The 14,537-nt window shown below is 39.9% G+C and overlaps 1 protein-coding gene across 6 annotated transcripts in view; it reads right to left on the reverse strand.

Moving 5' to 3' along the window:
• The window catches only part of ENAH (ENAH actin regulator), a 101,496-nt gene extending 87,042 nt beyond the window's left edge, over window positions 1-14,454 (reverse strand). Inside the window, exon 1 of one of the 6 annotated variants that reach the window (XM_054820097.1) lies at window positions 14,211-14,454. In XM_054820097.1, coding sequence (XP_054676072.1) covers window positions 14,211-14,215 — 5 coding nt within the window. In that variant the 5' untranslated portion in view covers window positions 14,216-14,454. The remainder of the gene's footprint in view (window positions 1-14,210) is intronic. The other 5 variants (XM_054820098.1, XM_054820101.1, XM_054820103.1 and 2 more) reach the window with 5 other exon arrangements.
• Window positions 14,455-14,537: the final 83 nt, after the last annotated feature.

Consider the following 14,537-nt stretch of genomic DNA (forward strand, 5'->3'; position numbering starts at 1 on the left):
TTTACCTGCTGCATATTTTTGCTCATTTTGGATTGCTACTCCATTACACTATGAAGCACAACAATAGAAACTCCTCAAAAAAAAAAAAGGAAGAAAAGATTGGAGGGAACAAAAGGAAAATAATATTTTAAATAGTGTTTTTTTCCTAGCTGTTAATTTTTGTTCTCAATCATTTGCCTCTCAAATCTTGAAGTTATGGTTTATTCTGTGGATATTTTCATTAGCCCTAGATGCTGTTAGCAAACTCATAGCTGTTACTAGACTTGGAGGAAAAAGCAGAGGGTGGGCTACATGGTTACAGAAATTAAGAGATTACTCTTGCAACATTACAACTGTATTTAGGGTTCAATTAGACAGAAGTGGAGGGGTAGTTTAGACACCTGAAAATAAAGACAAATTGATTAGTATTTTAAAATATTTAAATTTTAAATGTTCTTTGTCCTACAACCAGAGTGGCTTTAGCACATCCATTTTCTGCTTTGAGTTCCTTTAAGATTTACCTAAGTAGCCTACCAACACACTGCTTGGAACTTACATCTCAAATTTCCCAATTTCCTGTGCATATTCTAGAACTTCTCCATTCTACACATTAAAATACGTTCATTTCATTAGAGTTACAGATAAAACTGTTAGCTTCACAATTAAATTACTTTCTGCCCCCCCCTCAAGAAGAGGAGGCACTTTTACAAACTCCTACTGTTTCCTGTGCCAAAAGATACCATTAAAACAAGTCATCATAGCATTAAAAGCCATAGGCAGTACTCTCATTCTCGCCAAACAGTTCTGCAACAGAAGCGAGAATTCATCTTCCTAAAACAGAAAGCAAAAAGCCCCCAAGCATCCCCATCCATGTCTTTAAATTTCTCTGTAACAGAGCTCAGGTTTGATATCACCAAATATAGAATGTCATAAGAATCTTTTTAGGGTGCATCAGGTTCTTTTCGTGTACACAGAGAAATGGGTTTTATTGGGTCTGCCTGGGAACAGGCATGCAACACTCTGGCATTGAGCTCTGAATTAAGCAGCAGACTACAAGAAAGAAAATGGTATTATTAAAGGCTGCTTGCTCCTTTAACGATGCTTTATATATTAGAGGCATCCCCTTGGCAAAACGAGCAAGAGAACAGTACTGAGAGATGTTTCAAATCTTTCCTAACTTCATTTTGACTCTTCCTTTTGACTTCTTTTTTATTAAGAAGCCATGCATATAGGTAAATTTACAACAACATTTTAAAAAACCCCAGCTACTTACAAATCTGCTTCAGACTGACAATTTAAAGAGTTGTTAGACAACAGCATATTTCAATTCTTACAGCAGAAAAACTGATGGTATTTGACCTGCTAATTTTAGTATCTAACTTAATTGCAGCTTAGATTTTGTAAGTTGGCTTTCAAAATCCACAACAAAATTCAGAGAACTGCTTAAAATAAGACAGATTGTTATATAGGATAAACATCATAGCACATAAGACACAATGCATGCATTTTCTTCTTAAAAGCACAAGATTAAAAATCCACAGCTTTCAAGTTTCTGTGTTTCAGTTATCTGTATCGCATGACAGCCTTTGAAGCAAAGATCAAATTAACATCCTTCCAGCTTTCAAATATTATTTTTGCCTTCTCTTCTACTACGGAAGTCTAACTAGATAATAAGATAATGCCTTACCAGATGCTGTCATTTGTCCATTAATTACTGGTTCCAGAGCCATAGAATGTAATTTTCCCAAACACACCCTAAACATTTATTCCAGAATCCATCTAGAGCGAATGTAAAGAATTTGGATGCTGGGATTGGTTGGTTTTAGCACTGGGGAGAGCAGGGAGGTAGGGAGGGGAGGTTTCAACATATTCAAATGTCAAAGTTAATTCTAATCATTAAAAATGAACTGGATCTTTTGGTTTAAAGATTCATATAGTGCCATCTGCATTAACTTTCTCTGCATCACATTTAAAGGCTTTCAGAATTCATAGCCTAAGATTTTTTCCATACAAGAAATTTCTCCCTTTGGAAGTCTTAATGTGTTGCTTGGCAATACCATCCCATCTCAGGGAAGATAACCACCACCCCTTTTTGTCTGGTTGGAAGCCTGACTGCGTTGCACAGGTGTCCCATCCATCCGAAAACAAAGAAAGGCTCTGCACTTACGCTGACGTCACCGCAGCTACAGCAAGCACCAGAATAGAAGCTCAAATATACGCTCCATACTACAGTCCTACAGGAAGTCAGAACCATACCCTCCTGCTAAAGTATAAAATGAACGTGCGGAGATATGTGCCACGAATACAAATTTAATATATCCTGGACTAAGTGACATTCTGTTTGTTGCATAGCAACAGGAATCTACTGCAGAAAAACAATATGGAACTTTTTTTTTTTTTACTTGCCAAGCCACAATTAACCCCAGTCTTCCTGAGAAACAGAACATCCACAGCACAAACATTACCCTCGTCACCAATCTAACCAAAGATGCTAGGTCCCAACACTTACTCCGTTTTACATTGAAATGATTCTGTACATTTAAATGCTCATAGGGTATGGTGCTGCTGAGAGAAAATTCATTGCTACAGTGTACATGTCCAACAGCATTTTAATTTTATAGCAATGTCCAAGAAAAAGTTCTTAGATGCATAAAGTTTCCATTCTTAAGCGTAGAATACTTTCATCACTTTCTATCAGATTTTTGTCATACCGTGTGAAAAAATTAAAGCTCTCAAATTCTAGAAGAAAAGCCTATGGCTTTATTTCTAAATAGTTTTGCTTTGTCTTGTTGATGTTGTGTGTTTGTTTGGGGGGTTGGTTTTGTTTTACAAAACAATGAAAATGAGCGTCAACCCAAACTACTTCGAATTTAAGATCTGTTACGAATTTTGAAGCTAAACTGTGTGGACATCTCAACTGTGTTCCTCTTCACAGGAGACAAAGTTTTTTGTAAGACAGTATGAATTGCATACAATCTCTCACCCTTCTCCAAAGCTTATGATCACTCAATTGATTTGGAAATTGATATATTGATACATCATAAAGTATATGTAAGTACACAACACCAAATTGGGAAGATTCCTCTCTCAGTTTTTTGTTTCTTTGTTGTTTTTTTTTTTTTAAACACCTTCCCCATTCCCAGACAAGACCATGGTAAGCTCCCCGAGAGTTACAACCAAAATATCTAATGACTGGGCTTTGGGACAAATCCACTCCCTACATCCACCTCAACTTCAGACATACTTGAAGACAGAGAGCTCAGTTCAATTCAGAAGGAAAAAAAGCAAGATTTCAAATATGTAGATGTTGAATACTGAGATTGCCACTGTATAAATCACCAAACCTGAAAGCATTCCTAAGCATTACACTAACAGCTCAGTCTTCATCCCAACATCACTTACGAAATATGTGCAATTTACTTAGAAGAACAAGTTAAGGAAAAAAGTTATAAAGGCCTTACTGTATAAGGCCTAGATAAGATAAAGCATATCATTAATGAACAAGCTTACAAACACTTCCCAATTCAAAACAGCTAAGGATTTTTCATTCCATACAGTCACTTCTCTCCCTCTTTATTCACAACTAGTGAGCCACAGAATGGACCAGAGAGAAATCAGATACCTGATCATAGGTGAAGACTGTGCATCAAATATTGGGAAACCTAAACAAGCGAACACCTTCATACACAGGCAGCACACAGAGGTTAATAGTATGTATCAGGAACAAGGTTTTCTTTTTATTGCTGGGGCAATGAGGAGTGCGAGAGGAGAGATTGTTTTGCATCCATCTGCCCTAAGAAAAGGATAGATATGAATTGAAGGCAAGATATTCAGAGTATTCAGAACTGGCTTAACTGTACACTCTTCTATCCTGTGATGACTAACTAAGGACTTCAACATGGCAAAAATAAAATTGTACTATTAAGTATTATTAAGCATTAGTCATGTCTAAAGATGCAACCCTTGCAATGCAATCCACTTTTATCTGCATCTTACAGATTTACTATACACAAGTCACACTCGTGACCAAGACCACGTCCCCACAAAAATAACACAGATGGGCTCCTCAAACAAGGCACTCCAAGCATTTTTTCCAGTGATTCCCAGTAGTCAGATACTTCAAAGGAAAATACACCCTCTCACTTTACACAGGAACAGTAACATTTGAAAAGTATTTTCACAGTTTTGCATTTTGACATTTTTCTCTGCAATGCAATTTCCACTTCCTTTATGCAGACATCATCTTTGCATAGTAATGCAAAAACAAATGGCAATTTAAATCGTATCCTACAGCTGCTTACCTTTTCAAGCACCTAATTCCTTATTCCTTGAAATAAGAATACTACTAAATATTGCTACTAGGTCAGACATCAAAACTATGAGCTACCTATGAAAAAATAAAACACACAGCAACATTTACCTGCATCTGCAACACGTCTGCAACAATCCACACAGTACAAAATCTCCACATGGTGTCTCCAAAGAATTGAATAACTTTCTCAGGAGCTCAACACTAGAATGTCTGAAAGCTTACCCGTGTCCTGTTCCCCACCAATGGAGTAGTTGATCTAATAAAAGATATTGCCTCTCCTTATAAATCCTTTGTCTTGTTTATATCCTTAGAGCAACACAGCTACAGCAACATTATTCATAACCTGCAAAGCAACTTTTGTGTTTATCTTACTGCCATCCACTGCAGATTTAGCTACTGTTGGAAACAGTGGCAGTTACAGGAACATAGAACTGTTCTATCAGTGACTAAGAAATGTACAGCAAATAAAAAACATACAGGAATACCCTTTGGTTTTAAAGTCGCTTTTATAGTATGCCAAACCCAGAAGTCTGAGATGTACTATTCTTCCAAACTTTATGAAAAGACTACTCAAAGATATCGCTACAATACAAAATGAAGTCTCTGAACCCAGCAGTCCAGATTTCTTCACCTCACAACTTAGTTGTAAGGTCAGATGTTAAGTTCAGCAGTAATAATTTTGAGAATAACTCATGTATGATGCAGTTAACCAAGCTGATCACTAAACTAAAGGCTACTAGACTCATCACACCGTATTGTGGAACCTAGAGCAACAGTATTACCACAATCTTTGAGATTACAGCACAAGATCTTTAGGGTGCAAAATTTAATTTACTTCTTTTACTTATTTGATGCTTTGGTCGTCTTCCTCCCCCTCAAGTCAAAATTTTCATCTGAAACCCACTGCTGCATTTCTATTCAGCAGCTAAAAAACCCAACAAGACCACTGAAATGCTATGAAAACTCATTCTCAATTATTCTCCAAACATGTAATGCTGAAGAAGCAGCTGGAGTACTGGATTTGACTTCTGCTTAAGTTTATTACCAACAACTTACTATTCAAGTGCTCTAGCCATTCATCTGCTCTTCCTTCTACCCTTGATTAGACATGGATTCCCTGCTAGCTTTGTAAGATTAACCTATCTCCTCAGCCTTCTCTTGGTCAGAAGAACGTTGAACTGGGTAGGTCTTTCACATCTTCACTCACCCCTCAAACAGCAGGCTCTAACCAAGAGAAAAGTACTGATTACTGTATACAGTGACTACTGTCTCCATACTCAGTTTCAGATCAGGTAGTTCATATCTGACTAGGAAGGCAATCCTGTGTTCAAAGCATGTTTATTTCATGTACATACCCACACTGAATGGAGATACAAAGTATCAGCTACTTCCTGCACCATCTACCTGCTCGACTCACACCAAAGTGATTCAACTAAATACATCAGTGTAAAACAGTGAGTTAAAATAGTAGTTTCTTGAGTTCTGACTATATTCAGAGACTTCTATAAAACCAGGAGTATTCTGAATTAGAAAAAAAGTACTTCTAAATGTAATTTCAAAAAAAATTCAGTATTTTTACTTGAGTAGTACATAACTACAACCAAACTATACCTGCTCTTAAGTAATATGTTCAGTGATTAGACTTATACATACAAATGCTGAGCTTCAGGACCGATCATTTTCATAACACTGCTATCACTCACCACTTTGATTTATTATCTCTGCCATAGTTAAGTTCATTTGGATTAGGTTTCACTTTTGTCAGTCCGGCCACACCATCTATTTCAGACAATAGATAACAATGTTTATTCTGAAGTTGTAAAGTCCATTTAACTTAATCCACAGTAGCCAATTGCAGTTTTCTAAAAATGGGCTCTGTAAATGCGTTCAAGAACACAGTACAAGTTTTCTAGTAAAGCTTCACTGTGTTCAATTTTCAGTACAAATCCAACAAGTTTTTTAAAAAATAAATCTGTTCCAATAGCTTAGACTGAGCACTTTTATAGAAAAGTCAGCATTGTTTAATGGACTGAGGTTTGCCAAAAGGACCATACACTTTCCTCAAATATCAACAAGAGTTCAACGCAGGAGAGGAAATAAGAGGTGTACACGTCACTATGTGCTGTTGTAAAAGACTCCAAGCTTTTAAAAGAAAGCAAAGAAGGGGAAAGATATTTTTACAGAACAGGAAAATATAGAGAAAAAAGTAGTTTTCAAAACAAGTAGCAGTGTATATTGATCACTGTAACGCATTATTGACATGAACATCTGCAACAGCTAGAAAAGAAAAATTCTTGCTAGCCTAGAGTTGGAAGCTTGGTACCTGAAAAACACTTATCTTGAACAAAAGCTATTTCAAGAGCTAGTGATTTTAAGCAACAACACTACTAGGTTCAAGGCCCAAATTTACTCAGAGCGTATGCTTAAGTCAGATTTGCAAAGCCAACCAGAAAGTTGAATGGAACCTAAAAAATACCAACTGCCCCTTTCCGCCAATGCCAGTGAAATACCACTAATACAGCAGTATTGGAAGTTTTGTTGGAAATACATGAACTACAAGAGAAACCTAATCATCTTCCCATTTAGTATTTGCATTTACAAATAAGAAAAATGCCACTTAAACGTAAGTCTTTACAAAATATACAATACTAGCAGATATGACCATATATGAAGACATATAGTGGTCTAAACAATTGAAATATTAAAGCATTTGCCAGTAACTCCTCAACTGTGATGAGACCACAATAAAATGTTCCCTTAACTACATGACCTTCAAAGCATTTCAGTTAAAAGCCTGGTATCAGCGTAAGGTAACCTGCAATAAAGTGACAGCAGTCAGTTTAAGTATTAAACTATATTTTAGGAAATTGCCTTAAGGAGAATGACACATACATAGAAATTTATTTCCTCTAGAAAGAAAATTAAATATTTCTCTACCTGCTATAAAACTGCAACTAAGGCATAACAGAAGCTTTAGCTATACCAACGATTACTCTTGTTCTTTCACTATTCTGCTAGATTCAAGTTTTTAAACTTTTTCTTTTTTAAACTAGGTGGCTCATATACCCAGAACACACAACAACTCACCTCACCTTCTTCATGGAGTTTGCAATAAGTATAGATTACTTTGTAACCTGATTCAGGAAACTGAAAAGAAGTTTCAAATTTGTGAAGAATAACAAAAGAATGACAGAACATTTGAAACAAAATCCTTCCAATCCTGTTTGTGCTGCAAACTAGGAGTTTAGAGAGTTATTTCTGGCAGCACACCAGTCCAGCAAAGTAGTATTTTTGTATCACCCTCTGGAGTGCAATTAGTTTCCACTTCTCTCCCCCATACTTCACTGAGTGGCAGAACCTTTCTTTACCATAATTTAAAAAACAAAAAAGAAAAAAAAAAATCCATCAACCTACACACTTAGCAGAGAACCATACTAGTTGTGGAGTAAACAAATAGTTTTTACTAGTCTTCCCTTACATAAACCAACTTTGCCTGGAGAATTTTCAGTACGTGAAACTACGAGCAGATTTTTTTTTTTTTTTTGCCTGAATGTTGATTGTGTTTTCTTTTAATGAGCCCTGCCTAAAGATTACTCATGGAGAGCAAGAGAATCTTACTTCAGTTCCTCACATTAACTTGTGCATTGATTCCCAGAACATGTGCTTATTACTGGCAGTTCAACTGGAAAGACTAATCCAAAGTAGACTGACAATTCACCTCGTGTCACATTGAACAGTCCCGTTTTCTCCACGGGGCTGTCACTAGCATTTAGGCAGTAAAACCAGAAAAACATCGCTTCAACTCCCAAGGAGCAGTTCCATAAGCTGCCCACAAGTGTCTGCAGAACTGTAATATTAGGAGCAGCACATGCGTAAGGCTGTCAAAAGGCGGTAAGCATGATTTTCACATTCCTGTTTGGAACTTTTTAAACATTAGTCATGAAACAGTTACAGTGAAAGGGACTTGTAATAAGTGATACTAGGGGAGAGGGTTATCAATTATTATTAGAACAATTAATTAGGAGTATCTGAAATAAAACTCAATGTTTTCCCCTAAAACCTGTATTAGTATAGCGCATTTTAAAACAAGGCAAAACTACTGCAGACTCAGTTACTTAGATATAGGTTTGTTAGTTATAAGTTAGAAAATTTGAAAATTAAAATAAGGTAGTGCAGCCATCTCTAAAAGGGAAAAAAGATTCTGTATGTTACTCAACAAAAAAAGCTATATACAAACCTCGTTCTTTTCCAGGTTTGCAAGAACACATGGGAAGTTAGGGTAGGGGAGGGACAGTAGGGACACAACACTGGCTTCTCATCTGGCAGGTTTAAATACTGACAGATACAAAAGTGGCTTTGCTCCCCTGTTAATCCCAAGAGAGATGTCAACAGCCCAAGAACACAAGGTAGTTTTATACAATTCACAAGGACTGGCAGGGAAAGGCAGGGGTGGGGTGAGAGAGTGAAGTAGGCACCATCAAAAATTGCTTAAATATATTGAAGCTGTTCAACAAGGCTTGTGTGACTTCTGTCTCTGCTACATTTACTTTTAGCTACTACTAAAAGTCAAAGTTTTTTTCAAGCAAACAGAAAAAGCACATATTTTCTGCTTTCTCTCAGCACTACAGCACTCTTAAAACCTAAACATGTCTAGATGTTTAGAGAGCTGGCACATGTATTTCTAAACTGCTGAGCGGAAGCAGGCATGAATTATCAAGAGCAACTCCAGATGAAAGGTCAAAGTAAAGGGAATAATTCTTTCACAAAATACATTTGCACTCTAGTAACGAAAGCAAATGACTCTATCCAGTGGTTCAATAACCTACTTCTATAATAGTTCTGCATGAAATGCACTGGCATGGCAAGCAGCAGTCCTCGTTACTAAGTATTTCCAATCACATGCCTAAGGCAGAGCCGAGATACGTCACTCAGGGCATAAGTGCGCTAGCAAAGCATCCACTGAAACAGGTGCTGGAAGAATAATTCCTCTCCTTTTTATGGTAGTGTAGAAAAAAGCCTTTCACGCTGTAGTGGTCTGAAGTAGGACGCTAAATAACTCAGTCTTGTTCTCTGACCTCCAACAACAAACAACATGAAGCCCTGAATCAAGAGTCAAGAAAAAACTTGTACATACCCTTCCAGAGAGCATTCCTGAATTATACACACTCCCAGACTGTTTCTAATTTTTAGAGGCTGACAACATAATTGCTAAGACAGTCATAAATAGCTTTTTCTAAAAAATTTGTATTCTGATTCCCATACCCTCCATTCATATAATAATCTTTTAAAGACTTCTACTTTTACTATCAAAATAATTCACTAAACTATCCAGAGACCTTGAGGGCAAAACAGTTGTCAGATTCCATACCAGGTGGGCAGAAACAACCCATCCAAAAATTATTTGCAACTGTCACAAATAAAGTGCTATGCACTTCTATCAGACAGATGACTCAGTCCATCTGTTAGTTTACTTAAGAACAAGGAAAGTAACCTGAATTCTTGTATCCACCTGAAAAAAACCCTGCCTACACCACCAATTTTACTCTTGAGATATGAGCAATTTTAGGAATTGTATTGGTTGCAGTTACGTGTATCCAGTCTAATTTAGCCGCCTGCTTGCACTTCCAACATTTTGTCAAATATTTCTCAACTAAATTAAGCTTTCTACTTCAAATATGCTATTCGTGCAAGTATTAAAACTAAAGCAAAGGCACAATTCCAAAGTGTTACCCTACATATCGATGTACACAATAACTTATTGCCACCGTTGAAATTAATGGCTTTGCTACTCTGATATTTTACTACCTTAAATGACTGCAGTTATTGCAGTCGGCTGAGCTATACTAATGTCACTAATACTACAATGCTCTTGTATACCCACTTTTCTGGAAACCCTGGGAAATGGGCGTGGGTTCCCTCAAGAATTCCTAGTCCTAATGAAGGTACACGTTTTGTTACTTCTGTCATGGGCTTCCACTCCTGTATTAAAGATGTAAAAAAACAGCAAGTATGGTATCGGATATCTTAGCACAACATCTAAAACATAATGAAGGCTTACTAACCCAGGCACAAAATACACTGACTTTTAAGTGATAACATGAATTACATTCTAAAGCAACATACTTAAGCAGAAAAACTGCCAAATGTAAGTGGAAATTTTAATATGGTTTAGAAGGACTACAAATTTAGCTATCTTTTTATCTTGAAAACACAACTGAGGATATGACACGATTTCTAAAGACAAAATCTGTAATAGTGTAGCTGCTTGCCCTATCTAAATACAGAATGAACATTCACACATATGATATGCATAGTAGCCCACTGTAAACAGAAATGAATATACTGGGCTCTGGAAATACTAGAATTTAAAATTCTAAAAAAAATAGTTTCTTTCCCAGTTCCTGCAACTTGGGTAATGAAACCAGACTAAGCAGTCTGCTTTCTGACTAGCACACTAATGAAAAACAATTCTTTCCCACACAAAGAAATGGATGTAGTAATCCCAAGAGAAGGCTGTACGGTTTGATTAAAAAAAAGTCAGTATCTTGGAAAGCTCATTTATTTTTATTGGAGTTAACATACAAAATGAGCTAGATACCCAAAAAAAAAATTATTTAAGAGAAGTCAGTTAACCTTCACTGTAGAATCCCAACTCTAGCAGTGGAGTTATGTTTATCAGCTTCCGTAATACAGATTTCAACATACGCTTCAACAAAAGTCTGTTCGCACATGTTCTTCTTGTACCAATACAAGGGGAAGTTATGCTATTACTAGAACTGGGGCATCAAATTGTGCTGTTACCTACATCTTAACTACCTTCTCCCCCACCACCACATTCCAGTCAGCTAGTAAATGGAAACCTCACTGAATATGCCTATTCCTGGATACCTATTATGAGATAAGTGCATTCAGGAAACTATATTAAGAGCAGTACTTAGTCAGCTAACCACAATACAATAAAAGCAACAGGTGTTCATGGGAATCAACTGTTTACCTAAATCAGGGGAGAGAAATACACACAAGCCCTATTCAAGCTGGCTCCTGAACCAAGTAACTTCATACTTAGGCTAGACCATTTAACTGGGATATTTAATATTCAAAGTTTATCAGCAACCTAAAACCCTTAACAGATGCTACTCAAATAGCATATAATGTGAATTCAAATACAAAATAGACTTCTGCAAGAATTCATTCTGGTGTATCGCTGATGTTTGTGTCTTACTGAATTGCTGATTATTTTATAATATGAAGGTGCTCTTTACAATGACTTTTTGTTTTATTTGACATAAGGAAAACCAGTTTGCTCTTCGGTAACTCACCAGCTAACCACCCAGACAAGATGCAAGATCTTAACACGAAATCATCAGAATTAGTTTAGGCTCATGATAGCTGAAGAATAGGCTCTCGCACATGTATGTGCCAAAGGACAGAACAGAAAGTGAGGTGTTCGGGTTCCCCCCCCCCCCCGCCCCCAGCTCATCTCAGAATGACTTCTAGTATTTATTTCTGTTTGTATTCTTTGGAGCACCAACTGCATACTTACCTGCAGAACAGCAGTGGCCGAATGCAGTTTATGCATTCCAGGAGACCATCAATATCATGTCAAAAGTATGTTTTTAGTATTAAATGCTAAGATTTAACACCCCCGGCACACAGAAGAGCTATATGTGAAACGCTGGTCACTTGTTCCATCTACCTTGCCACTCCTCCCCCATCACAACTTGCCTTGACCAGCAAATACACATTAAAAGACACTGCCCTAACGAAACACATCATGAAGATACTGTTTAAACATGTTTCAGAAATATACCGTCAATCCTAGTCTAAACAAGTCCAAAGAGAGAGCATGCAGTGAAATCTTGCCATTGTACTGGAGTCGGACCAATTAAACAAAACTGAGTCAATTTAATAGTGCCTCTATAGAGAGAAAAATACTTCTTTAACCACATCATTTTCTTAGCCTGTGTAGTTTAATTGGTACAGTTTGCTTCTTTTTTTCAAAAGGCTTGGAACCCAGCCTTCTTGAACTCAGATTTCTTTGAAGTACCCCACGACCACTCAGAGCGACCATCCAACTTGCAACGACATTTCCCTCTTACCACCTTAATGCTCTGCGCTGACAAAAAGGTAGAAAGATTCAGACCTATAATATATTCATTTGCCTATATTTACTAACTGCTTCAAGTCAACTGTTCAAACATCTAAATAAGCAACCTAAGGGTAGGTTCAACCTAGACACCTTCCTGTTATGCTGGTTAAGAGAAATATTTGTGCTCCCTCCAAACTGGCAGAAGTCCTAGCACACATACAGTTACATCAGTGAAAGAGTAGTCTTGCTTGGTGTAGCTTACTTCGCTCAGCACCAGCCACACAATTAAAGTACTTTTCACCAGTACAAAACCCAAATTTATACAGGGCTTCTCAAAATATTTGTGCCAACTCTTGTTAGATTAAGAGCAGTCGTTGTGTTAAAGACTGTCAAGATAATAAAAAACCCCCTTTGTTTAAAGGATGTGGATATGAACTATAAGTTTTGTTAAGTTGTAACTTTTTATTTGCAGGGCATCTGACTTCTACATGAGCGACATGAATAAGTGAAAATAAATTATCACAAGACAAAACAAAGCTTAAAATAACATAGGACATAAATACCTACAGTTAACAAAGAAAAGCAGAGGGAAATATAGGCGCACAATTCTAAACAAAACAGCAGGGAGATTGTTCCCATGCTTGCCACTGCAATGCTACCCATTCCATTGAAGGTGCACACACATCGGCCAGGGGGAACCCTTACAGTTCAGAAAATGTAATTAGGATTTTACTGTAATTTACAGTGAATTCTAATGGCTCGTCAGTTTTATGCAGCAGAGGAATTTGCTGATTTTCATCACACAAATCTTGCCGAGCTCTACTCCAAAGGACCTCACGACTTACAGTCATCTTTAAGACAAAGAAGGTTCAAATCCAACTGCAAAGCAGACAATATCTTCCAGGGGAAGACGGAAAAAAAAAAAGACAAAAAAGACAAAAAAGAAGAGTAACTCGGTTCCCCAGTTGTTTAACCGAGGGACAGGCCTACAGGGAGCACAACGTCCCCGAACAGACCGACCAGCGCTCGGGCTACCGAGCCGCATTTCTCACCGGGTCCTGCACCAATCCAGAAAGAAGATTATGGAAACAGAGCAGGCACTAAAAAGAGCCGGGAGGCGGGGGGGGGGGGACGACGACGACACGGGGACGGGCCAGGGAGGCAGAAAATCGCCTTCAAATGAATGAGCCGGCGGGGAGCGGGAGTCCCCGGCGGGAAGGCAGGCAGGCACCCACCTCCCGCCTCCCCCGGCCCCCAGCCGCGTCCACCTCAGTGTTTACATCCGAAACCTCCGAACGCGGCACTTCCCCGGCTGCCGAGAGGGGGATCCCCCCCCACCCCCTCGTTATTGATTACACAGGGAAAAGCCCAGCTGCTGCTGCAATGCAACACGCGCCGGTTAAGGCGGAGGGGAAGGAGGGGTAAAAAAAAAAAAAAAAACCAACACCGGGAGAGAAAGAAAGGAGACGGCCGACCGGGACTCACGCCGTGCCGGCGCGTACTGCCGCGGCCAGCCCGCGGGATGCGCCGGTGCGGGGCCACCCCCACCACCACCACCCCCCAGCCCGGGCCCCGCTGCCGCCCCCCGAGCGCAACTTCGCCGCCGCCGCGGGGGACGGGGACGGCGGGGCCGCCCCTCCCCCACCCGCCACTAACAATGGGCCCCTCCCCCACCGCGGGGCTCCCCTCAGCCCGGCCCCCTCCCCCCTCCGCCGGCCAAGCACCCCCCCCCCCTCCCCTCACGACTGCGGACCGTTAGAGGCGGGGGGCACGGGGCGCGCACACACACCCGCCGTCCCCCGCCCGCCCGCTCCGGGACCGGCCCCTCACCTCATGGTGCTGCTCGGGGTCGGGGAGCCGCTCCCACTTCCTCACTCGCTCCGCTCTCTCCGCCGACCCGCTCCTCGCCGCTCCGCAGGGGCCGGCGCGTCAACGGACAGCGAGACCCCCGACCGCCAGCGCCTCCCCGCCCGTCTCCGCCGCTCCCTCCGCCGCCGGGCCGGGCCAGACCACCGCGGGGAGCCGGGGGGTGGGAGGGAACGAGAGAGGTGGGGGAAAGGGGCGGGGAGGAGCGAACCAACGCGCGGGAAGGGCGGGGGGGGCAGGAGGAGGAGAATGGGCGGGCGGGGGGAGCGCGGGGGAGGCCCGAGACACCGA

The sequence above is a fragment of the Grus americana genome, chromosome 3 (genome assembly GCF_028858705.1).
Source record: "Grus americana isolate bGruAme1 chromosome 3, bGruAme1.mat, whole genome shotgun sequence".
NCBI lineage: Eukaryota > Metazoa > Chordata > Aves > Gruiformes > Gruidae > Grus > Grus americana.